The sequence below is a fragment of the Haemaphysalis longicornis genome, unplaced genomic scaffold (assembly GCF_048455015.1).
Source record: "Haemaphysalis longicornis isolate Haplotype H1 unplaced genomic scaffold, Haemaphysalis longicornis Haplotype H1 scaffold_5, whole genome shotgun sequence".
Taxonomy (NCBI): domain Eukaryota; kingdom Metazoa; phylum Arthropoda; class Arachnida; order Ixodida; family Ixodidae; genus Haemaphysalis; species Haemaphysalis longicornis.
The window spans coordinates 40,667,790-40,690,383 of NW_027526385.1; the positions used below are offsets into that span (position 1 = coordinate 40,667,790).

Genomic DNA, 22,594 nt, shown 5'->3' on the forward strand with positions numbered 1-22,594 from the left:
AGCACTGACACGTTGAAACCATTGGCATGGCCGGGGGTTTAGCATGCGGCAGACTGTTAACCTTTTATATAATTTTCTTCAAGCCTTCCTCCGAAGTAGCACTGACACGTTGAAACCATTGGCATGGCCGGGGGTTTAGCATGCGGCAGACTGTTTTAGCATCGGGAGCTTTTTGTATAAGCAGTTTCTTGATTACCCCTCTTGTATTGTAGAAGAACGAAATGTGCAAAGCTGCGACACCGATTCGTTGTGATTCCCACGCGCTTAAACGTGCTGCTTAGCCGAACCTCCTGTTGAGAAAATTGTATTCAGCGATAACTAAACTAAAGGGGTACTTAGCTGTTGGCAAATGAAACTGTATTATGTTCGGCTAATATTTAACTTTTAGAAACAGTGCTGATATTTGGATCTTTCTTTATCATGCGCAGCCCTCGGTTGGGTCGAATGAGTTAATTAGAAATTCCTACCCTGAGGAAGATGGAAAGGGAGGCGCAAAACAATGGCTTTTCCGTGGGGACACGCGTTCACAAAGAGTACGATCCAAACGCTGGGGCCTAATCGAACAGACCACCGTAGCTACCGAGCCTATCTCGAGGTCCCCGCTTCAGTCTGCATTTTCCCGGCCCGTTGCCATAGTATACTGGCTCTTGACTTGATGTAAGGAGGGGACATTGTGCTTTAAAAGCTTACAAATTATTTTCAGAGTGCCTCAGGACTTTATTGGTGTAACTGGTGGGGACAAACGGCCACATAATTATAATTCACAAAAAATGGTGTCTAAGAGCATAAGAATTTCAGACCCATAAGTCGGTTCGTTGGTGTTTCAAAGTTCCCTACCCAGGTAAAAGTTAGCCTCATGAGCAGCACCTTGAATTTCCAGCAGCCGAGACACTCGGCGGGAATTAAAAAACGCTGCTCAAGAATGGATCCCAATTATGTCATCAATCATATGTAATAAAAATTAGGAGTTTTGACGAGATGCCAAGTCAATCCCCCGTGCGCGGGTATGTGCCACGAGGTCATCACTGATGATGAGAAGGCAGCGCGAGTGCGAGAAGGGGGACGGAACGGCGACATCGGCTCGAGCTCGGGGTCGCGTTTGGAATCGCGAAGAAACCCATTAACGGCGCCCGTGCTACCGCGCCGGGACGTCGACAGCTCTTGCCGGGGTTACGGGGCCATCGCCACAGCGCCGGATACCCGTGTCTGTCGCTGCGCCGGGCATCCGCGCCTTGCGCCGGGTCGCCTCGTCGTCGGGCCAACCAGGAGGGGGGCCACAACCTCTTCGGGCAGACCACCCGTTGGATCCACCCCCATTACCTGTGCCTGCTGCCGCTTCTACCGTGCCTGGCGCCACTGGACCTCATCGGACGCTGTGCAGCAACGTGAGCACGTTCGGTTGGCATTAGGCGCTGACGCCGCACCCGAATAAGGTTACTGGACTAGCGCGACTAGGACTGACAAGGACTGCTGTCATCTTTCCTTTCTCCTAGTCTTATTATTTGTGTTTTTTTTCTTTCGTTCCCCGCAGCGTGTCTCACGTTCCGACAATACAACCACCGCATTCTTCATCCATGCCATGTCTCCGACCTTTATGACTTCTGGCACGTGTCTCGGCTAACCCGAACTTCATCACAGAGTCTAATGGGCCTTTTCACATGTAAAATATAGACTACAACAATGTTTAATTTAATACACAACACCCCAGTAAGAGTAGCATTGGGAGGCAGTGAATAGACAAGACTTCAATGCGGCTCTTGGAGGGAACACGTACAAGAATGCAGGGGAAGGGCAATCATTGGCAGCACAAGTAAAAAGGTGCTGATCAGGAGATAGAGCGGATAAAGCGCGTTCATTCGGCAATACCCTTGTGCAGGTGGAACCATATGTGTTACAGGTAGCCATGCGCCGTCTTGGATGGCACCGATATCTCAAAAGCAAGAGCTGATTGCAAAGGCAGGAGGTGGACAGCAGCGGAAGGGGTGGAGGGGACAAATAAGGATTCTGGGTGAACTCAAGGATAACGCGCCTGAGTGGTGCTCACGGCGCGCAGAATTGTCATTAGGGAGAACGGTAAGCTCACAAAAATTCTTTACTACTTGCTTACAATGGTATTTTGAAGCTTGCATCGGAAAAGTCAGGTATACAGTAAACAGAGAATAATTGAACCCCTTAAGGTTAGCAGATGACCTTGTTTAGAGAACACCCCCAAACAATGCTTGAGGAACTCTACTAAGAAAGCTCTAGTGTAGTTTGAAGAGGAATGTAATAAAGTTGAAAACCGTCCCAAAGAAACGTTCAGAAAGCGTCACCATTAGCATTAAAGGGGTCCTGAAATACCTTCCGCCGATACATGGATGTACATATAACCAAATAAAGCAATGTATAAGCAATCTTCTCCTGCAAGAATTTTGTTAAAGCGATGAGTATTAGCCGAGAAATTGTAAATCAAAAACTGCGTATTATCGTCGTGCCGCCTTTCCTCCTCTTTTCAACGTTCTCTTCGCTGTTGACGGTGCGACCGCCTTCCCTCCCATGATGCTGCGCTCCTCAGCGGTGACGTACTTCCGCTTTTGCGCTCCGATTGCCGTCTGCTACGGCAAGGCGTTGGCTACGGGCAAGCTCTTTCGGTTTTTTTCATCTTTGTTGACAACATGGACCCGGCACTCCGCTCAAGGCTGGAAAAGCGAACTAAAGAGCTGGGGTGGGATCCCTACGAATCCACACCGCGACGAAAGGTCTCAAGAAAGGATGATGACCCTGAATCGCCAGCGTCACCGGGACGAAGCGGCGACGAGATGAATTGGTAAGTATGGAAAAATGAAATATCTGAGCGAATGATTGAACGGTTGGCTCGACTTTTGTTTGAATGAGCGTGCGTGCGTTCTATACCGATGTCGATTGCGTAGGCACCCTGTATAGTGCGCACACCGTAATAGCGACGCCGTGCGCGCGCTCGCGTCAGCAATATTATTCCCGTCCAATATTTTCGAAACGTGGCTAACTCAGCCACAAGGTTGCACTGTGTGGCGTGGACCGTTCTTTTTTTTTTTCTTGCGTCGGACTAGCAGGGCCGCGAGTTTATTTACCATGCGACTTGCGCTTTGAGGTTCGTGCTGGGCCTGCCCTTCCTGGAGGACTCCCCATGGCTACACAAAATCATTCACCAATTTCAAATTTCTCATTAAGGGCTAGAGGCTTTCGCTCTTCTCCATCATTCATTGTTATTATTGGGGTGTGCTCAGTGCTGCCGACCCCTCCGCGACCACGGCACTACATTTTTTTTCCATCGAAGACTGATGCCCCTGTTTTGTGCGTGAAGTAAACGGTTTAATCGCTCAATAACGACGTCGCGATTTTGCAAAATAATATATTTCTTTTCCTCTGAAAGCACTATTGACAATAGAGAAAATGGTTGCTGGTCCCAGCTGGCTTATGGCCAAATTCTGTTCCAAGTTTATGGCATAAGTCCCAGCTTGGACTACCATTTTCTCTAGGGGAAGTTAGCCCCGGTGCCCAATTTATTAATTAAATCGTGTCAGTGACACACGTAACTAGGAGTCGTGACTACCATTTTCTCTAGGGGAAGTTAGCCCCGGTGCCCAATTTATTAATTAAATCGTGTCAGTGACACACATAACATAGGAGTCGTGGCATTTTAAGTGGTATTTTCATAGTTCAAAAGCAGATATTTTTTCTCTACATGTCTACATACTTGAAACGACGTATTTTCATAGTTTAGAAGCCGACATTTAATCTACTTTTCTCTTATTAGAGTGGGGCAGGCTATGTCCCATTTTCCATACTGTTGAGCATACTGAAAATTTAAATTGGCACCTAGTTCCTTGTGTTGTATGGTGCACATCTGTGTTTACCAGCTGCTTGTCAAACACAAAGCTTACCCGCATGTGCGCACTTGTGTATGCAGGTGCCAATGTGGGCTGTGTGTGGCCAGTCCAAAGCCACTGGAAAATGTGTGCTGTCGGGGGATCGCTAAAGTTGTTGCCAAGAGCAACAATGACTGCATCACTCGGCATGCATATTTTCCCACCCTTTGCCTCAACCCAGCAGTTCTCGAGGCTGTGTACTGGGAGCTGGAGTCCCATGGCGTCCCCATGCCTTGCGAGTTGCACAGGTAAGACAGCTAGCAAAGGGGCAGGTCCAAAGTGCTTTATTATGGGATTCAATAAGAACATTTTATTCTTTATTTATCCATGCATTTTATGTTTCCACAATCTAGAACAAGGCTGGTCAAGACAAGAAGCACACTTAAGAACGTGATACAGAACTGAAACCATGACATAACAACAACATAGCTTATATTTACTTAAAAGTGTAAACCAACCTACACTCGCATATAGCTAATTGTCAGTGCATTTTAATACATGCCTAGTATAGTAATTAGCCAGCAAGTGTGAAATATTGACTGATTCTATTGTACTGTAAAGTGCATAACTAACTTCAATTACTTTCAGGAAGTATCGCTTCACGGCATACAGGCTCTTCACGCGCTGGTGTTGGGGCAGGCTCGGAACAGCCAATCGAGTCGTGCTACCAGCATGTGTGGTGGGCCACATACGACAACACTTCCCTTCAGCGTCATATGTGGGCTTCCAGTATCCAGTGCTATAAGGCTCGGACACCAAGGTAAGATCTTTCTTTTTCAGTATAAGCAGCTCCTGTGCATACAAAAGGGCACCCATTGTGCTGGTGTAGTTTTTTCAGTTGGCTTAAATTACGTTTTTCAGTTGGCTTAAATTTCGGCTGCTTAACAGGCACGGTAGCTCAGTAAAAGGGAGGTCTTGAGAACTGCTATTTTCTGGTTGAGACGTAAAAAATATAAGAAACATTTAGGCTTATACAGCTCTGCTGTAAAAAGGTCCACATTGTACACAGCAGCAGAACCTTGCTGAAAGCTTGCCGAGCTCAAGGGTGCGGGTTTGATTCCTGGCCGCGGCGGCCGCTTTCCAGATAGAGGCGAAAAGTGAAAGCGCCCGTGTGTTCTAGATTTCGGCGCACATTGAAGATCCCCAGGTGGTCAAACTTTTTCCGGTGCCCTCCACTACGGCACTCCTAATCGCATGTGTAGTGTAGGTGCGTTAAACCCACCAATGAAACGATCAAATCAATCAACATGATGAAAGCTAGTGCTCCACCAAGGCCTTCACAATGGGTTCTTGTGGTGCATATCGACTAGTATACTCAGTGATGAGTGCTTCCTTTGCTGGCCGGTCGTATGCATCGGTCATGTGCCGCTTCCTAGACGTGCTGCTCGCAACACTTTCCCTGAGCGTGGTGGCCTCGCAACGCATGGCCACGTCGTTCACGAGCCTGCAGACATAACCTTGCAAAAGAATAAATAAGACAGCACTTCAGTGTTGCAGCTCTCAGCACAAATTAACATCAAGTGTGTTATTAAAAATGCATCTTGAATGGCAGCGTAATAGTAAAGGTAGTACAAAATGGTATTGCTTCCTTGTAATTGTTATCGGCTCTCCCTAAGTGTTGTTTTCACCAGGCTTCAGATAATTTTTCGGTACAACTGACGTGGTTAAGAAAGGCAGGGTTTCTGGAGTGTGTTCTTTGCAGACAAACCAGTCGCTGTATAAATATAAGATTGTTGGAACACAAAAACTCACTCAAACACGAGACGTATTCACACATCACCAGGCATCCTTCTGAACACGGGTGCATTCCGCTTTTTCATGATACCAACATCCTTTCGGTGCATGGCAATCAGATCACTAGGAAGTCATTGAGGCATGTCATATTAGGAAAAGGGGGAATGTGCATATTAGCGAGCCGTCGATAACACTGCAGGAACAAGAATTTTGGTTTTGGATCAGTTTGTTATTATCTAGTTGTGCGTCATGATGTAAGAGGATGTGGGTTCGGTCGTAGTAGTTATGTTTGTTTTGTGTTTTCCATAAAATTTGTTGTGAGTGCAGCGTGATACTGTCGCAAGAGGTCTTTTCCTTGCATTTGTCTGTTGTGCTGCCTTTTAACGTGGGTAAGCAGTACCAAGTTGCCCACATGTTGGTCCTTTTACAGTTGTTATGAAAAAGCTGGGCTCACGTACCAAATGTCGGCTTGGTTTTCAATGGAGAAACAAAGAAGTGCCCTGGCCGGGGTCGCGACATCTTCACCTTGTATTTATTTTTCCCTTTCTTGGTCTTGGCCTGCGGCCGCAAGGCATTTTCATTATAGTGCAGCACAGCCAATTGTGTCCTGAAAATAGCAGAAACGGTGCAAAAAAAGTGTACTTGTAAAAATTCTCTTACTGGAGGTTGTTTGCAGTGCTTAATTTCAATCACTGTTCTGAGACTAATGAAACTCAAACACCTTCAATCTAGATGCATTGCTGTTGCAAACAATATTAGGAATAATGCAGAAAAAACTACAGATTAAAGTTTTGGGTCGTTAATGCAGTACTAATCGAAAAACAGTGCATGAAACAAGTCAAAGTATGAATGATAAAGAAAGGGAAAATTTGTTAGTCTCATTTCTGAAACCCCCTTTTTTATTCTCAGCCGTATTTGAAAAAAATTAGTGGCATCACAGCCTTGTTCTCGATTCCCGAAACCATTTGGCAACCCAGAAAGTGTTACAAAATTAAGTCTTACAAACAGGTATCAAATGTTTGAAGCTCGGTAGTGAGTTTTATGTTATAACTAACTCCAGAACCCTCAACTGACAATTCATTCGAGTTCCAGAGCAATGAAAAAAAAAGAGTTTAAACTCGCAGTATCTGGATGAGAATGTGCCTTTTTTTCAGCCTAGCCTTGAAAGATGAAAATTTAATCATTACGATAAGTTTCTTCTAAACGGATGTATCCACGTTTCTTCTAAACGGATGTATCCACGAATGTATCCAATCTTACAAATTATGTACTGTGTACACTTACTTTTCAGTGCAAAAATGTGTAGCTGGAAACACTCCATAAGATTAAACAGCATGCAATATAGATAACGGACATTACTATTTTGACAAAAGGCCCCAAAATCTTGCCTTAGAATTGTGGGCAAATGCATAGACTCTGCATTTGCAAACTCTGTTGTTCTGATGTCTGTGACTTCATAAATAACAAAGGTGACACCTTGAAGCCTTTCTATGACTTTTGAAAACAGCCTCGTATTATATAATCAGTGTGCCGTGTGCTTTCATCACAAGACATTCAAGTTGAATCGTTTTGACTGACTGATTCCAGGCACCCACTAACAATCCTTGTGTTGAATAGCTTGATAGAACAGTTCAAATTCAGTTTCTCCAGCATGTAGTGACTTATGCTGATGCTGATGAACGTGATAACTTTTGACACGTAATAAAGGTCAATTGGTGCCATTGTATTAAGAGTAGATTGATGCATGGTGAAGCACAATTCTCATTATCAGAAGAAGGAATTTTCACCCGAAATAACAGGCTTTTAAACACGTGTATCCCCATGAAGGTGCGACAGGACTGGGTAATCAGCTTGAATTATCAAAAATTTTAAATTAACCATTTGTGAACTGGCAAGCTTTTCTACTCTATAAGGGCAAGTTGATATTTTTGAATTACCTTGCTGCCATTCCCTCTTCCGAAAATGCTATTGCCTTGGGTGCAAAACGAATTATCAGGCTATTGAATGATTCCAGTGCGTAAGTCTGTACAGTTGGAGACAATTGCTGCAGATCACTGAGGAGGCGGGGGTTCTGCAAAATCGCTCGCAGCTTCAGAAAAGCAGGCGAATCTGTTGGAAGAAAATTGTTCACACATTTCTTATTGCCTCCATCACTAATTAGGTAATCAGAACTATTATTGCCATGCAAAAACTTCAGAACAATGTTGCTGCATAGTCACATACAGGGTTCTCCCCAGAAATTTATGAGATGTGGGCATTTTAAGAACGGGGAGGGGGGAGGGTGGCAAGAAGTTAAGGAATTTTAAATTTTTATCACCAATACGGAACAACTGGCTCGGGCATCTTCGGACTGCCATGTGGTGAAAAGTGAAAGCTGCTAAACAAAATAAGAAAGTGATAAGTGGAAGCATCTACTCCAAGGTTTGCTTGCAGCTGGAAATCTGAGACTTCAAAGTTCATGCTCCTTCTCACATAACCAGATGGCAAAAAGTGCGGCCCGCTGCTGCCAGCATTATGACACACGCGAGAGAAGTTGCCATACTGCTAGCTCTCATGTTAATCGGACATTCATGATTCTGTTTGAATTCAGTAATTTAAGACAAGCAGCACAACAAGAGTTCATTTGATGTGAATCTCATCAATCTGCTCTGCAGTGCAGACGTAATACAATGACAACAATTATTGCAGACCAGGCACCACACGAGTCCACTGTATGTCAAGATGACTTCGAAGGTGAGCACAGACTTGACATTTTTCTGGAAGGGATATGAGCTGCCAACTATGCACTGCCATTGTGGGCAAGGTAGACATGAGCTTTATGCGGTTTTAACTAGCAGCCTCCTCAATGTCACATTTGTAGTGGCACGCAATTATTCGAAAATTTTAAACGCTGAAGCAAATAATGCAATATGTGATTCTGCTTCGAAGTGAGCAGCACTATTACAAAGTTTCAAATAGTATTTAAAATAAGGTTCAAAACACGAGGGAACAGTTGTTTCAATAATTTCTACGTTTGCCACCTGGCTGGTTTTTGATCAGCAAGCCTTCGTTTGCATGCATACACTGCTGTTGTCAGTGACCGACTATAAACTTAAAATAAGTACCTCAGCTGGTATAACCCAACCAACTGTAAAATTAAAATAAGTACCAGAGCTGTTACAACCTAACTGAATGTTTACCAACTAACATTAACCATGCCAGGCATACAGCTGTCTTCTGTGGTAACTACTTTATATATCGTCTTAATTTACTACTGCACATCCATGACGGTTTGTGCCGTGAACTGCACAGCCCGACACCAGGACAAAAAAATTAAAGGCATAAGGCAGTAGTTTGGAATGTTTTGCCTAAATCTTGCCCTAGATTACACTAACCTCCCAATTCATTGTCAAAGTTTAATTTTTCCTTTCCTGTTCGAAGCTGCAGGTCTTCTTTTTAGCAAAAGGTGGCAACAAAAGATGGGCTTTGCCATCATTTGTTACATTTGTTTGCCTGATTTTGTATTTATTTCTAATTTGCACTTTGGAGCTAAACGGCAACTGAAGTGTCACCCCCACATGTACTTTTTTTTAACAAGATGGCATCCTAATGAACCCGGATAGATAAAATGTTGACTCGTTGCAAAAAAGACCAAATGGCCCGGAAAACCATGTGCAAAATGCATCCTTTGCAACAAGTTCAATGAGTTAGGGGCAGGATGTATCGCACTTCGAGGCCGAATGATCGACCGCTGCAAACATCATGCGACAAGCTTTCCCACACTACAGTGGTGACGTGCAGGTAAATGACTAACAGAAAGTGTTACTGGGGAACGCATTGTTATTTCTCAGCATTATGCCAACTACACCCTGGTGCGCGGAAAAACAGCTTTCTTTCCTGCATGCCCTGGTGCTTCTCTTCTCACATCCTGATAAAGTGGTCACACCCAAGCCGCCCTGGTCAACACTTTCTAGATAAGGAAGCCCAGCTCTAGTCCCCAAGCTCCCAGTTGTTTGAGCAAATGAAGTGCAAAGTTTATCTTTTCTTTCTAAAACTGTAAAGTCCCTTCTGTTCTTTTATTGCCACATTAGAAAAGTGCTGAACTTCTCTCGCTTCGCACTTGCAGACACCAAGATAAAGCTTTCGTGACAAAAAGGCGTCATTCGCAAAGCTGACCAGACCATGTTTGTTTATCATGCACTTAGACAAATTTTAGCCTCAGCTCTTTGTATATGTTTAATTAGGCATGAAATGCCCTTCATGAAATCCATATTTCAGATACTTGTGCGTGCATGTCCGGTCAAATTTTATAATTTTCAGTGCAAATGATTTCTCAAAATAAAATTACGCATTGTTACTGTGAAGCGAACACACGGGCAAGTGCAAAGTGGAGATTATACTACCTGGCCGTGAAGGCAGGCTGACGGAGCTTTAAAGGTTAGGCTAATTTGTCATGGCATGTGCTGCTGAAGTTTCCTTCCTAAAACTGACATGAATGTTCATGATACTTATAAAGAAATGTTTAATTTTGCCAGGTCAGAATATGAACCCTATGATTACGCTAACACTGAAACACTTGTTGAGGTCACCACATAAGATGAAATTTATCCCCATATAAAGTACACTGCCGTCAATAAAGGTAAAACCTGTGGGATAGCTTCTGTATGTTTGTGTTATGTCATTAACAATGTTGCAAACCCTTTAAAATGAGCCTCTAAATTTTGTACAGGCTACTATTACTGAAGCATGTTTGACAAATTGTAAATTTTCAGTTTTTTTATTGGCTTCCTAAATATTCATTTTGTTTAAAAAAATTTTTGATTCACAACTATTCAAACCGAACAATAACAGCACGAGTGGCACCTGCACTGCATTATTCTTTTCTCGTTTTTTTCATTATTATTATTTTCAGTTTTCGAGCCGTGCAAAGTATCAGTTTTTAGTTTCCACTGAAGTGTAATAGTTGTTGCATGGATTTTATGATGAGTGCATGTTACTACGCTTTTTCGCGGCCATGAGAAAGTTGATCAGGGTTTTACCATTTTCCCTTCCAATTTGCTCCTATGTATACGCATATCCCTTAGGTGGCCCCTGTGCTCAAAGAAAGCTCCTAGCTTTTGATTCAGCCTTAGGCCTGTCTTTTACTACATGGCCTGATGGCCTCCTTGCCATTTCCATCACCCTAGAATAACCAACTAAAGAAAGCTAAAGAAAGAAACTGGAAGCTTTGAATGAAGTCCTTTAAGTATGTCCTTGTTGATCTTGATGTCGTAGTAAATACGAACTCTACAAATCTACTACACCTGCTACTCATCCGTAGAGGCCAAATTTATCGGCCATACATATTTATATGGTGTGGTTGCAAAATAGTTGCCGCCACCGTGGCCATCTTTAGCGAACTTGAAGTCGGGGAAAAGCCTGCATTGCCAAAGCAAAGATTATTGCAGTGCAGCGATTCACCTGGTCTCATCCATTGTCTATCTTCAAGGGGCTCATGTAGGCATTAGGAGAATGGCCCCTGATGCCCCACATGCTTGTTGCACACGTGGTTGAGTAGGCTGCCCCAGATGCTCAGGATGAGCTCTCCATCCCCATCGCCCATAGCTGCCGTCCAGTACAAGTGATTCTTGATGGCCTCAATCCAAAGCTGTATGGAGCTACAGCCTTTTGATTTGGCTGCAAGCTTGAGCTTCTTCTTGAGGCCTGAGACAAACAGTACACAGTCTTAATTAACTGAAATCGAGGGTTGGACGGAAGCCCATCTGGTCAAGAAAACACAGGACAACAATAAAAACTGGCACCGACCAAGAATGTTTAAAATCCAAAAAAGACGTTTTGACTCCTGTACGGGGGCCTTGTTCACAATAAAAACTGGCACCGACCAAGAATGTTTAAAATTGAACAAGGCACCCGTACGGGAGCCAAAACGTCTTTTTTGGATTTTAAACATTCTTGGTCGGTGCCAGTTTTTATTGTTGTCCTGTGTTAATTAATTGATGACTTAGTAGCAGGATCTCCCCCTCACCTTTAGCAATGTGCCACACATCAAAAAAGTGTCTCATGTTTGGCTTTTTCTGCCTGCACAATGTTTTTATAGCAGGGTGGCGATCTGAAATGCATAATAAAAAACGAGAATTATGCCGATATCTAAATGAATTTAGATATATGAAACATGCAAAAATACTTGAGGCATTTTTGCATGTATTTTTGAGGTATTTTGCATGTATTTCTAACAAAACTGCACCTCTCATAAACAATACACTCGATTTTTATTTCAATTCCCAAATGAAGTATTTACTTTTGTAGAGCGCTCAACTTAGTTTACTTGAAAGTAGAATGTTTCCAACAGCACCTGTCTCTGGTGAAAGTAGAAAAAAGCGGTGGATAGATAACTTTTTTGTGTTTTAGTGCACCATTTAGCTGTGGAAGGTGGCTTATAGTTTAAGATCCCTATTATCATTCGATTCTTGATGTGCAGCAAGGCGAAAAATACTGAGCTGATATTCACGAAGCTGTTTGCACGTAATGTGTAGTAAAAATAGTGATTGATCTCCACCCGCGTGCGGTTTATTCTGTAAAAATAGAGCGATGTGATAGCCGAGGCGCCGGCTAACCAAAAATGCTTTTCGAAGTCGTGCAAGCAACTTAGCTTTGTAAATCAGGGACGGCTTTTTTACTCGCAATGCCAAGGATTGCTACAACAGCAGTTGTTCTGACGGAAAAATAACTGTCATATGGTCTACTTCATCTCGATTGATAGCAACGCGATGTCGGAATCGCGCCTAACTCCATTATCTTGGGCAAACATTAGTGAAGTTCTGTGGAAATAACAGTGCTAAACGAGACGCTTAAAACGGCTCTGAGCGGCAGCCGGTCCTAGCGCGGCCGCTTCCGTTCCATCACGTACTAACGGCGTCAAATGAAACTCGAACACAGAAATGTGAACCAGAACGTGCAAAATTGAAAAATACTGTTCGTGGAGTTCATATAATGACTTGCTATTGATATGTTGGGAAATCCACTTTTCCCAACTTTGTTTTTGTAACTAAGCCACGCGTCATTTTAGCTTGCATGCAAAGAAATCGCGCTATTTGTGTGTTCAGGTTCATATTTTCGTGTTCGCGTTTCATTTGACGCCGATAGTACGTCACGTCTGGCCGCTGGTAATGGCCGCCTTTTGTATCCAGTTTCGATTCCGCTAACGCAAATGTCGTGAGCCGTTTGCGTCGCAAGTTAATGTTTGAAACGTAGCATTTTGCATTTCGCACTCTTTTTACGTTTTAACATGTACTATTAGGAGACATTATTTTTACGTTGTCGGAAATTTGAGTGAAGTTGGCCTTTAAAGGACCCCTGCAACGCTTTTCTTTGAGGTACAGGCTGTACGTCTGTTCTCATTTTCAAATTTAAAAATGCAAGAAAATGCAAGGTTGCTCTCTCGTGACTTGCTACCCAGCAAGTCGGGCAACTGGACTAACTGACCTCGCCTGCCCATTACACATCTTTCTAGAAACTCTGCGATTTTCAACTACCTGCTCATTGCTGTTCACATGGGTGTTACCTAGCTTCTGGTATTTCAGTAATGTGGGAGCTCAAAAATTCACTGATTCAAGAGACTGTCAAAGCCTATGAAATTTATAACATCACGTGTGGTTCAACGACATCAACAAATCCAAAATTACATTTAGACAACTCATCAGCATGTGCCAAATTTCCTACTTCTGTTATATACTGTGTAAGCTTATTCCACTTTACCCGTTAACACTTTAACTGCTGGGGCATTTATGGTCTTTGTATTCCTTGACCTTTTATTAATAAATTTCCAGCTCTGAGTAATGCATCATCCTCTATGTGCTTTCACAAGAATTGTGATGTAAATGTTATTCTAAGAAATGTGCATTTTATAGGGAGGCATTAGGAATGTTACCTGTAGTTAGAGAACGTATGGCGACACCCTGCTCCTCCAGTTTTACCATGGACCTGACTAGCCCTTCTTTCTCCATCGCCACGCTGTTTGGCACACTTGCTGACTGGGAATGAAAAAAAAGCATTTATAGCATTAAAATGGTTCATGTGTACTTTCATAGGATGTATGTGCAAAGCGTGCAAGTAAAGTTTCTGTATGGTCATGTTCTCTTACCTCTTTAACCCTGATCTGCTCGCAGTGGATGATGCGGTTGAGCTGTGTGCAGAGGAGACTGTATGTGCAATACTTTGCACTGTAGCCCGGGGAATCGCAGCGGCCATCCCCTGCCAGGCCACTGCCGTGCCAGCAACCCTCCGCACCAGCTGGTCCTGTTGCTCCTGATAAAGCTAATTGAAAGAATGCACCCATCTCTGTGAGAATTGGCACTTCAAAACAAGTGTGGGCATGTGAGAATGCCACTGGGAAGACAGATTTACTACTGCACTGTTTGCCAGTTTGTTAGCTGTGCTTTTTTAGGGCCTGTTTTGTAGAAAATGCAGCCTTGCAAGGACGTGTACTTTTCAAATGCCTTTCTAAGTAGCGGCTTTTAGTCTTCGTGATATTTTTCTTTCCAGCCTCATAGGATAAGGCTATATCATCACTTCATGGATACATGTTTCACCGGTTTTAGATGCATGGCATTTATAAAGCAAGCAACACTCATTTTATGTCACGTTTGCAACCAGTGCACATGTTCATTTGTTCGCATGCACACAGCTCAAAAGTGGGAATAGGATCAATCTGTAAAGGCAATATTTCTCAGATGGTAAGGTGGCAAGTTGTCACAATCATTGCAGAGCAGAGGGTCTTGCTCGAGATGAAAGAGAAAATCTTGAAGCAGGTTGAATGTTAAAATAGGCGAACACAACCTGTCGGAACTTAGTGCTACATGCAACCTAGACTGATGCATGAATAAAGCCGGGTCCCCTTCAGGGATTGCGAAAGCAGTGGGTGAGCACTATCGGAAAGCTGACAAGGAAAAAGCCAGCTTTGTTAGCAGAACAAGGGGTATGCATGGCGAGTGAACTATAGCAAACTCAAGCCAGTTTTGTATTTTTCCTATTACTCAATTTTTCCTCATCAATATATTGGTGTTTCTCCTGTTTTTGTCTCTAGGTGTTTCTTCTTGCTTTCATTTCTTTACAAGTTGTTTCTTGGTGCATAATATTCAGCCTCAACTGTTTTTCTGCTGTAAACATATGGGGCGAAATTTGTATGTGCGTGGAACAATAAAAAAGCCTCTGAAAATGAACTAGATGTTGTAACATGCTTCAATTACTTGTTGCGAGCCCTGTTAAATGTAGTGCTGATGAAGGAAAATGGGGCCCTGATGCTTCCAAATCCATCTTAGGGATGATTGAAAATCTGCACTTGTGTTTTGGGCACAGGTGTACATACTTAGCTCTCCTCTGGCAGTTTCCTGTTGATGGTAGCCAAGCCTTAATGTGCTGAGAGCACAGACATGACAGCCAGCTGTGCAGGCAAATGCATTTGTGCACAGGGTGGGCAGTAATCTGCTCTAACTGAACGCAACTGCAGCATGCCGTAATTTTTTACCTTTTTCACAGCAGGTAGCAAGTAGCCCCTTTGATAGTTGAAGTATGTCTTCTCCGTGATGGTTTGTATTTTGATAGATTGGAGAGCTCTCAAAGAGGCAGCCACAGGACAGCCGGAGAAAAGGATGGCCGCTGCCAGGAGCACATTGCCAGCTGCTTTGTCGCCCAGCAAGGGCTGGCTCTGCCATGTGGTGCCAGGGCATGTCGGGTCAGGGCATTTACTGTTTACCCGGACCATGGAGCCCAGCACCTTGAAGTCGTTCTGGCAGGGCTTGTGACAGATGCGGCACACAGCAAGCAGTTCCCTTAAGTTGCTTTCGAATACCAGGAACTTCCGCTGATCTTGCGGTGTTTGCTCTGCCTGGTCACTGCAAGATGTAATGAACCGGTTATGAGCCAAAGAATTCCATATGCCGGCAACCTTTGGACTATCTTAGCTTGCCTTTGTTTTGGTTAATCAATGCCTTAATTTTTTTCTCATTAGTGCCTCAATGCATGTAGCGTCTAAAACACTGCGGCTTCGTGAAAAACCATTTTGTTCTTGCCCGGATCTTGGTACACATCGAAAATTTCAGAGAGAATATGCCCTTACTGTCCCCAAAGAGCATGCAGCAGGTATTCCTTGTTGGCAATCATTTTGATTTCCAATTACACCCCACATATTTTTTGCTATTTCTTCAACTTGCAACTACATAAATGATTTCTTTCTTTGTTAAGTAAAAAATACCTTTTTGAAGGGACCATGCAGGCAACACATATCCTTGTTTTATATTTAAAAGTATCAGCCTTTCGTCACTCACTCAACCTCATTCTTGACCCAAAGGACTGTTTTTACGTCAAATGTTGGAAATATCGACCAACTTTCAAATCTTTTATTACACAATGTTGGCATTGATGTCATTGGTGCGGCACCAAAAGCAGAATATTCAGTGTTTCAACTGTACGCTGGAATTCAAGCGCTGTCATCGAATGAACCAGAGGCCGCACTATATTTACACAGCCGTGTTTTTTGGCTTTACCTTTGTTGGCGGCTCCCGCTAATCTGTACAAACTAGGTCCTACGCCATGCAGAAGGCAGTTCAAGTTAAAGAAAGTGTCTGGCGAGTGGCTACTCTTTCCCCCTGATTCCTTTATGACCTAGCTTGATTGAAGTTTGCATTAAAATTGACAGTTATTCTAGTGCGGCAATTTTCTGCATGAAGCAAGCTATTGTTTCGTCTTCATGGTTCCTCTGAAAGCAAGCACTAGTGCGGTTTCTGCTTAAAGCTAATGTGCACAGTACAAGGAGGGAAGGGTTAATGACATACCTGGCAAAGCTCAGTTCAGCAGTTAGGTGAAATGTGGCATCGCTTTCTGCTCCTGGCTCCTGCTCGTCGACCTCCATTGTTATGTCATCCGTTAGAGAACGCTCCACTTCTGGCAGCTGATCCTCACCCAGTTCCATTGCGTCTGCAGGCAGAGGGGTTGACTGACGTTCAGGCTGGAAGTCTGGGGGTACTGGTAAGGGAGAAGCATCCGCTGTTTGTGCTTCTTTTCTTGCCAGAAAAGATGGACACTCGTCGGTCTGCGTCCCCACTGCAACCCGAACCTTGGCCTCCAGGTTCACCTGCGTGGCTGTTGGTTAAATTAAATTACTGCACCGAAAACACAGCTAACTGCTTGGTTTCGCTGTTGTGGCATTTTTCAACCATCTATTAAATTGTTTCTCTGCATTCAAGCACTACATGCAAGAGGTGTGGCCAATGGGGTCCTGCTTACCATTTTTCTTTGTTGAACCTTGCTGCTCAGTCTGTGTGGAAGCTTCCCATTGAAACACAGCAGTTTGTGTAGCTGTTGTATGCAGTGGTGGGTGGCAGGCACATTGGCAAGCTGGTGGCTGCAAAGCAGTTCATTTATTGTAATCAGTTATTTAATGAGCTCAGTTAGTAATATGGTCCCAGTTTGGGAGCATTGTGCCCAGAATGAAAGGGCGTGTCCTATTATCAAGACTTGTGATAGCTTGTGCAGCTCAATCGACTAAACTTTGAAGGAACAGCGATTCTGTGGTGATGGCTTTAATACCCATCCATATACAGTGAAGCTGTATATGGATGGGGTTGCATGCATTTTTCTGGTTCACCAATAAAACCACACTCGACACCTCTTTGAGGATCTTCCTCCACTGAGAGGAACGGATCCCCCTAGTTGGTATTCGGCACTTTTGATGTTTTTCTCGAATAACTCACAGTAGGCATCGGTTCAGGTGAAGTGATACCAGGAGTTGCCGAGGTCGATGGCCTCTGCATGGTGGGTGGCTGTAACAAGGATGTTTAATGCACCATTAGGTTCTAGTTTCTGTTCAGTGTTTATTCTAGAGCAATATTGTTTGTTCCTCTGACTATGTTGACCACTCATCATCTTGTCCATTGAAGCCGTGGCTATGTAGATCATTTAAGGGGCCTAAAAAATTCTTCATACATAATTTAAGGGTTCCAGCTTCCGGGCCACTATGTACAGTCATGGACAAATGAAACGTGAACACAAAAACATGAACCAGAACACAGAGATAGCGTGATTTCTTTCAATACAAGTGAATTGTTGCGTGGCTTTATTACAGTAACAAAGATTGAAAATTTGTCTTTCCAAATATACCACTAGCAAGCGTTTATTTTTTATCCACTATCCATATTTGATTTTGCGTGTTCCGTTTCACATTTTCATGTTCCCATTTCATTTGTCCATGGCTATACAAGGACTTGGTGTACAATGACCGAATAATCAAGTGAAGCTTGCATACCTCTGCAAATTAAAAGAGCTATTCAAAGGGGTATTCCCTATGCAGCATATGCCAGTGCTATGCATGTTTTCTCTATACAATGAAGGGGTGGTGCAAGCCTGGGGTTGCCAAGGACAAGGAAACAAGTTTTTTTTTTTTTTTGCCTTGAGGCGACGACTAAGGTGACTGACTCATTGAAGCTCCGTCATGAGGAGTAGAAAACAGCAGATGCACATTCATAAAAATACATCTGGAAAATGTTTTCCCAGCAATCACACTCGACTTGGGTGTGTTAACTGCATGGCAAGAAATTTCAAACGTAATCCTCATACACAAAAAAGGCACCCCCTCATTAAAATTTTTTTTTGGTAATGGTGTCGAACACCGTAATTTGTGCTTTCAGAATTGGTCACTAGTTCCTCTGGTTAGTAGGCTTTCTCTCGGGCAATTTCAGTCTTTGCTTGATAATGTTTGTCTCGTGCGTTCTCATTTCAATCTTAATAATACGTCTTTTTTTAGATAAAAAGCTCCCTTACTCCACATGCAAACCCAGAAAATGCCTCGTCCCTCATCAACCTTCTCGCTGCTCAGCCAAAATATAGTCAGTGCATCGATGGTCCAGGGGTATAGAGGGAAAAAGCGTACACCACGAGAAAAGAGAGACGGGGGGAAGAAATACCTATTTCCAGAATGCTACGAAGAGCGATTTCACTGCTTCTATGTTGGCGACAGTGCTGAGAAGCGTTAGAAAAGAGAGACGGGGGGAAGAAATACCTATTTCCAGAATGCTACGAAGAGCGATTTCACTGCTTCTAGGTTGGCGACAGTGCTGAGAAGCGTTCTGATGAAATTGTGCACTTGTTCATCATACATACTCAGCGAAAAAGTGGAGCTATGACTTGACAAGGTTCTCTCAACCATGGTATTTTTTTTCTTACATTTATCTTGCTTACAGCAAGTTTAGAGTAGTTGGTATTTTTCACAGCAAGCACTATAATGGGAAATTTTCGCTAACAACCGTTTTCACGAAGACATTTTTTTAATTCGCCCACTTACCTAAAAAATGTAAACACGGCAGTGTGCCTGAGGGCATGCTGTATATAAATAACTTAAAATTAAAAAAACTATCAAGAAACTAAAAAATACAAGTCGTTTCACTTTTCTCAAGCCCCTGTTCGGAGATTAACACGGCTTAGCTCATGCCCGCAAGTATTTCACTGTTCGTACCCAGAAGGGCATTTTCATAGGTGACATTCATGCATAGCAAAAAAGTTTCTCGCTACAAAGGAGTGCTTACCGGCACGGGAGGAAGGTGCAGCGTCGGCATCGCCGTTGGTCTCAAAAGCACTCTGCTGGCGAATCCCATGGATTTCACCAACTCCGGGCTTCCTTGGTAAGCTTCGGCAGCAAAGTGCCGCCCACAAACGTAGACGCTCTTTCGTTTGTCCGTCACTGATAGCCCGATACGCAGTAGCCATGCTTGCCGCCGTTCGCTGTCGTTCGGTAAACTATATAGCACTTGAGTATCTGGCCCTTCGCTGGCTTTGCAGCCAAGGACTGCACAGCGACGTTTCGGTGGGCTCATGGAAAATGCGCTTCCCTCGCATTGAGTACGTGGCCAGCGTCAGCGCACAACTGATGCTTCCTCTCTGAAGGTGTGCGGAGCAAGTAGATCTCGGAGGCTCGTACGTCGCTCTTCGCGTATCACGGCGTTGCAGCGGTTGCTATCGGCGGCACGTGACTTTTTATCGGCGGCGAACTCGCAGCCGCGCGGGGAGGATTGTGCGATGGTTCCCTTTGATGCACCCCGCACTGTTTATCGAAAAAGCGCTGTCTCAGATGTAGCCCCGCTGCAGTGCCGGCTGGTATTTTGCAGCGGTGGTAATTACTACCGGCGGAATGTCTCAAAGACATTTTAAACCGGCACAGAACCCGTGCACAACACGCGCCAGATCGGATCGCTTTATCAGAAGCGATGAACGGGGATCGAGGCAGAGAAAACCAGCGCCGCACTCGAACAGCGTGCACCTGTGTTCTGACAAGCTGCACCCATATCTTGTGAACCGTGGTAATAGCTAAATATACCGCACAACTGCTGCTTCCTCTCTGAATTCTTAAGGTGCGCGGAGCAAAGAGATCTCGGAGGATATCGTATACGTCGCTCTTCGCGTATCGCGGCGTTTCTGCCGTCTCGGGTATCAGCCGTCAGATTTGCGGCCTGGGCTTGCCCTTTCGCGGTGTACGTTCCGGCGGTTGCTATCGGCGGCACGCGCCTTTTTATCGGCGGCGAACTCGCAGCCGCACGGGGGAGTGCGCTCGTTTTTGATGTACCGCGCAATCCAAAAAGCTGTGTCTCAGATGTGGCCCCGCTGGTGCCGGCTCTTATTTTGCGGCGGTGGTAATTACTACCGGCGGCATGTCTAAAAGACATTATAAACCGATAGAGAACCCGTGCACAACACGCGCCGGATCGGATCGCTTTATCGGTAGCGATGAACGGGCATCGAGGCACAGGGCAAACCAGCGTCGCATTCGAGCAGCGTGCACCTGTGTTCTGACAAGCTGCACCCATATATTGTGAATGGTGGCAATAGCTAAATATAGACGAACACGTTAACGTCTTAGCGTGATGCAGAAAGCAAGGTGCAGCCGCAACCCGCCGACGCTGAGCAGACGATCTCTTCGCCGGAAGTGCGTGTAAAAGCCGCCCAATAGCAGGATCTCTACCTCATGACGAACATCTGGGAATCGATGATGTAGACATGTGAAGATGGCGGCGTCCAAAAACACGAAGGAAAGGGTGAAAAAAAAGCGACAAACTTTGAAACAAAAGTGTGAGCTTTCCGCTGCACGTAAAACAGTAATACTTGGCACAGCTGACGTTGACGACCCAATCTAACGATTGCGCTAGTTCGTTTAGTGTGCTCAAAATGCCTTTCAGGGCCCCTTTAACAATGAAGTGCTTGAACGAATGGATCAGCACAATTATCTTGGACAAAAGGTAAGCAACGATTCAATCCATGAATTAGGCTTACGTAGTAGAATTACTACAAGTTGGGAGCGTTTGGCAAGCACTCTCACGTAAAGGATAGTATCTTACCTCTGTCATTGAAAAAAGAATGACATACAAACAGTACGTACTGCCAGTCATGAGTCATGGGACGGAAAGTGGGTGCCGAACAAAACGCCATGAAAGAAGTATAAGGTACAGCAAACGAGACACGATGACGCTTAGGGATAGGCAGCGGAAGTGCTGGAATATGGAACAATCGCGGATGGGGGATGTAGTAGGCTAGTTGCGAAAATTAAGAGAAAAAGTGGAATTGGGCCTGGCATGTTATGTAGAGAATGCAGAGAACTGTCAGGAAATGGGCTATCTTGGGTACAGAGCTGCTACCGAAACACGGAATAAAAGGTTCAGATACAATTACTTCTATAGAGGGACGGAATAAAAGAATGGATTGCGATATCGCAGAAAATGAGCAACGGAAATTCAAGGGGAGATATTTTACTACTGACGTGTGCATATACATGCTGGTGATGATCATCAATCGCATTGCTTACTTCCTGAAGGGATTATAATTGCATCTTAACATTCATTCATTTATTAAACAAGATGAAACGTCTATTTAACTCCCCGAACTGTTTTTTATTCTTTTGCGGATAATTCCTGAACACCTCGTTAGTAGATTGCATCCATATCGCGCAGACATGCGAAAAAAGACCGGTGCTGGAAGCCTCATATCCACTTCTGTAGGTCTGGGTGTTTCCCAGGATAGAGATCTGTACCTTGGAGGTGTTGCGTGTGCGCGGTTTGAAGTGGTGAACAGGTCCGCAACAGGTGCTTAGTGGGATTTTCTGACGCAGGGAGCGTACAAAATAGGCAGAGGTCTGGAAACGGCACGTGATAGAGGGCATGCCAGTTGCGAGTAACTCTAAAAGATAACGCCCTTCCAACTCTGCGCCTGCGCAACACCACCTCCTCCCAACGAGCGAGCCCGCTGATGGGGTAGTTCCAAGCGGCGGAAATAGAGCACGCATGGTGTGGCGGAGGCTGTACTTTTCCACACGCAGTTCTCTAGAGCGGGCCCCGAAATAACTAGAAATGTCCGCGGAAGGTGTCACAATTCGCAACTACCTAAGCAGAACGCGCGATACTGCGAAAAAGCTTAATACGGACACGACATAAAAGTCTGTGGGTTTTTCTAAACACAACAAATACACGTTCTATTTAGTATGCGAGGCTCTGCATAAGACGAGAGAACATACCGGTGCTGTGTTACGACTTATTTCCCTCCAATACTTTCATTTCAACTGTCTTCTTTGTATGTCATGAAAAGAACAAAATAAAGCGAAACATTCCAACAGGGCCAAAGGTGCTGTCGCCAGCGCAGCTATATCTACATAGGCAACAAAAATGTATATCTAAATTAGAAGTAATATTCTGTTTGCCTCGGGGCTTAATCGTGCATCGCTGTACCCGCCACGTTAGTCCGAAGATTTTTTAAACGTTACCACTGAAATGATAATTAAATTAGGCGAATCTTAATTGCTCAATATGAAAGCGTCACTCCTTAAATATTTATGCACATTAAAAACCAGAAAACACATTAGCAAAACAAATACCGGATGGCTTCTCGGGAAGTCCCCAGACATTCCAGGACTGTTGACTAAGGAAGCTGATCTTGTTGGCGTGTGGGCGACAGCTGGCGGGAAA

General features: G+C 44.2%; 3 protein-coding genes and 1 long non-coding RNA gene across 4 annotated transcripts; 1 reads left to right on the top strand and 3 right to left on the bottom strand.

The window, feature by feature from the left end:
• Nucleotides 1-2,326: 2,326 nt before the first annotated feature.
• Nucleotides 2,327-4,632, top strand: LOC144139649 (P2X purinoceptor 7-like). Its single transcript, XM_077671943.1, has 3 exons — nt 2,327-2,806; nt 3,929-4,135; nt 4,476-4,632. Exons 1-3 carry the CDS (start codon nt 2,655-2,657, stop codon nt 4,630-4,632), a joined length of 516 nt encoding a protein of 171 aa, XP_077528069.1. The 5' UTR covers nt 2,327-2,654.
• Nucleotides 4,140-7,723, bottom strand: LOC144138091 (uncharacterized). Its single transcript, XM_077670183.1, has 3 exons — nt 7,559-7,723; nt 6,080-6,228; nt 4,140-5,344 (listed from the first exon to the last, which is right to left on the bottom strand). The coding sequence occupies exons 1-3, from the start codon at nt 7,567-7,569 to the stop codon at nt 5,145-5,147; spliced, it is 360 nt and encodes a 119-aa protein (XP_077526309.1). The 5' UTR covers nt 7,570-7,723; the 3' UTR covers nt 4,140-5,144.
• A 2,520-nt stretch (nt 7,724-10,243) lies between these two features.
• LOC144139650 (uncharacterized) lies at nt 10,244-16,734 on the bottom strand. Its single transcript, XM_077671944.1, has 6 exons — nt 16,430-16,734; nt 15,009-15,490; nt 13,741-13,913; nt 13,528-13,630; nt 11,626-11,709; nt 10,244-11,303 (listed from the first exon to the last, which is right to left on the bottom strand). The coding sequence occupies exons 1-6, from the start codon at nt 16,564-16,566 to the stop codon at nt 11,104-11,106; spliced, it is 1,179 nt and encodes a 392-aa protein (XP_077528070.1). The 5' UTR covers nt 16,567-16,734; the 3' UTR covers nt 10,244-11,103.
• A 137-nt stretch (nt 16,735-16,871) lies between these two features.
• Nucleotides 16,872-20,155, bottom strand: LOC144139183 (uncharacterized). Its single transcript, XR_013316092.1, has 3 exons — nt 19,175-20,155; nt 17,348-17,416; nt 16,872-16,998 (listed from the first exon to the last, which is right to left on the bottom strand). It is a non-coding gene; the product is annotated as an uncharacterized LOC144139183 (long non-coding RNA).
• Nucleotides 20,156-22,594: the final 2,439 nt, after the last annotated feature.

Excerpts from the sequence above, each read along its gene's own strand:
- LOC144139649 (XM_077671943.1), top strand. The coding sequence starts at position 2,655 with ATGGACCCGGCACTCCGCTCAAGGCTGGAAAAGCGAACTAAAGAGCTG. Across the intron at positions 2,807-3,928 it reads AGCGGCGACGAGATGAATTG|GTGCCAATGTGGGCTGTGTG; the intron begins GTAAGTATGGAA and ends TTGTGTATGCAG. Across the intron at positions 4,136-4,475 it reads ATGCCTTGCGAGTTGCACAG|GAAGTATCGCTTCACGGCAT; the intron begins GTAAGACAGCTA and ends AATTACTTTCAG.
- LOC144138091 (XM_077670183.1), bottom strand. Across the intron at positions 5,345-6,079 it reads GAAAACCAAGCCGACATTTG|GTTATGTCTGCAGGCTCGTG; the intron begins GTACGTGAGCCC and ends TTCTTTTGCAAG.
- LOC144139650 (XM_077671944.1), bottom strand. The coding sequence starts at position 16,566 with ATGGAACTGGGTGAGGATCAGCTGCCAGAAGTGGAGCGTTCTCTAACG. Across the intron at positions 15,491-16,429 it reads GCTGAACTGAGCTTTGCCAG|TGACCAGGCAGAGCAAACAC; the intron begins GTATGTCATTAA and ends TACATCTTGCAG. Across the intron at positions 13,631-13,740 it reads AGCAGATCAGGGTTAAAGAG|TCAGCAAGTGTGCCAAACAG; the intron begins GTAAGAGAACAT and ends TTTCATTCCCAG.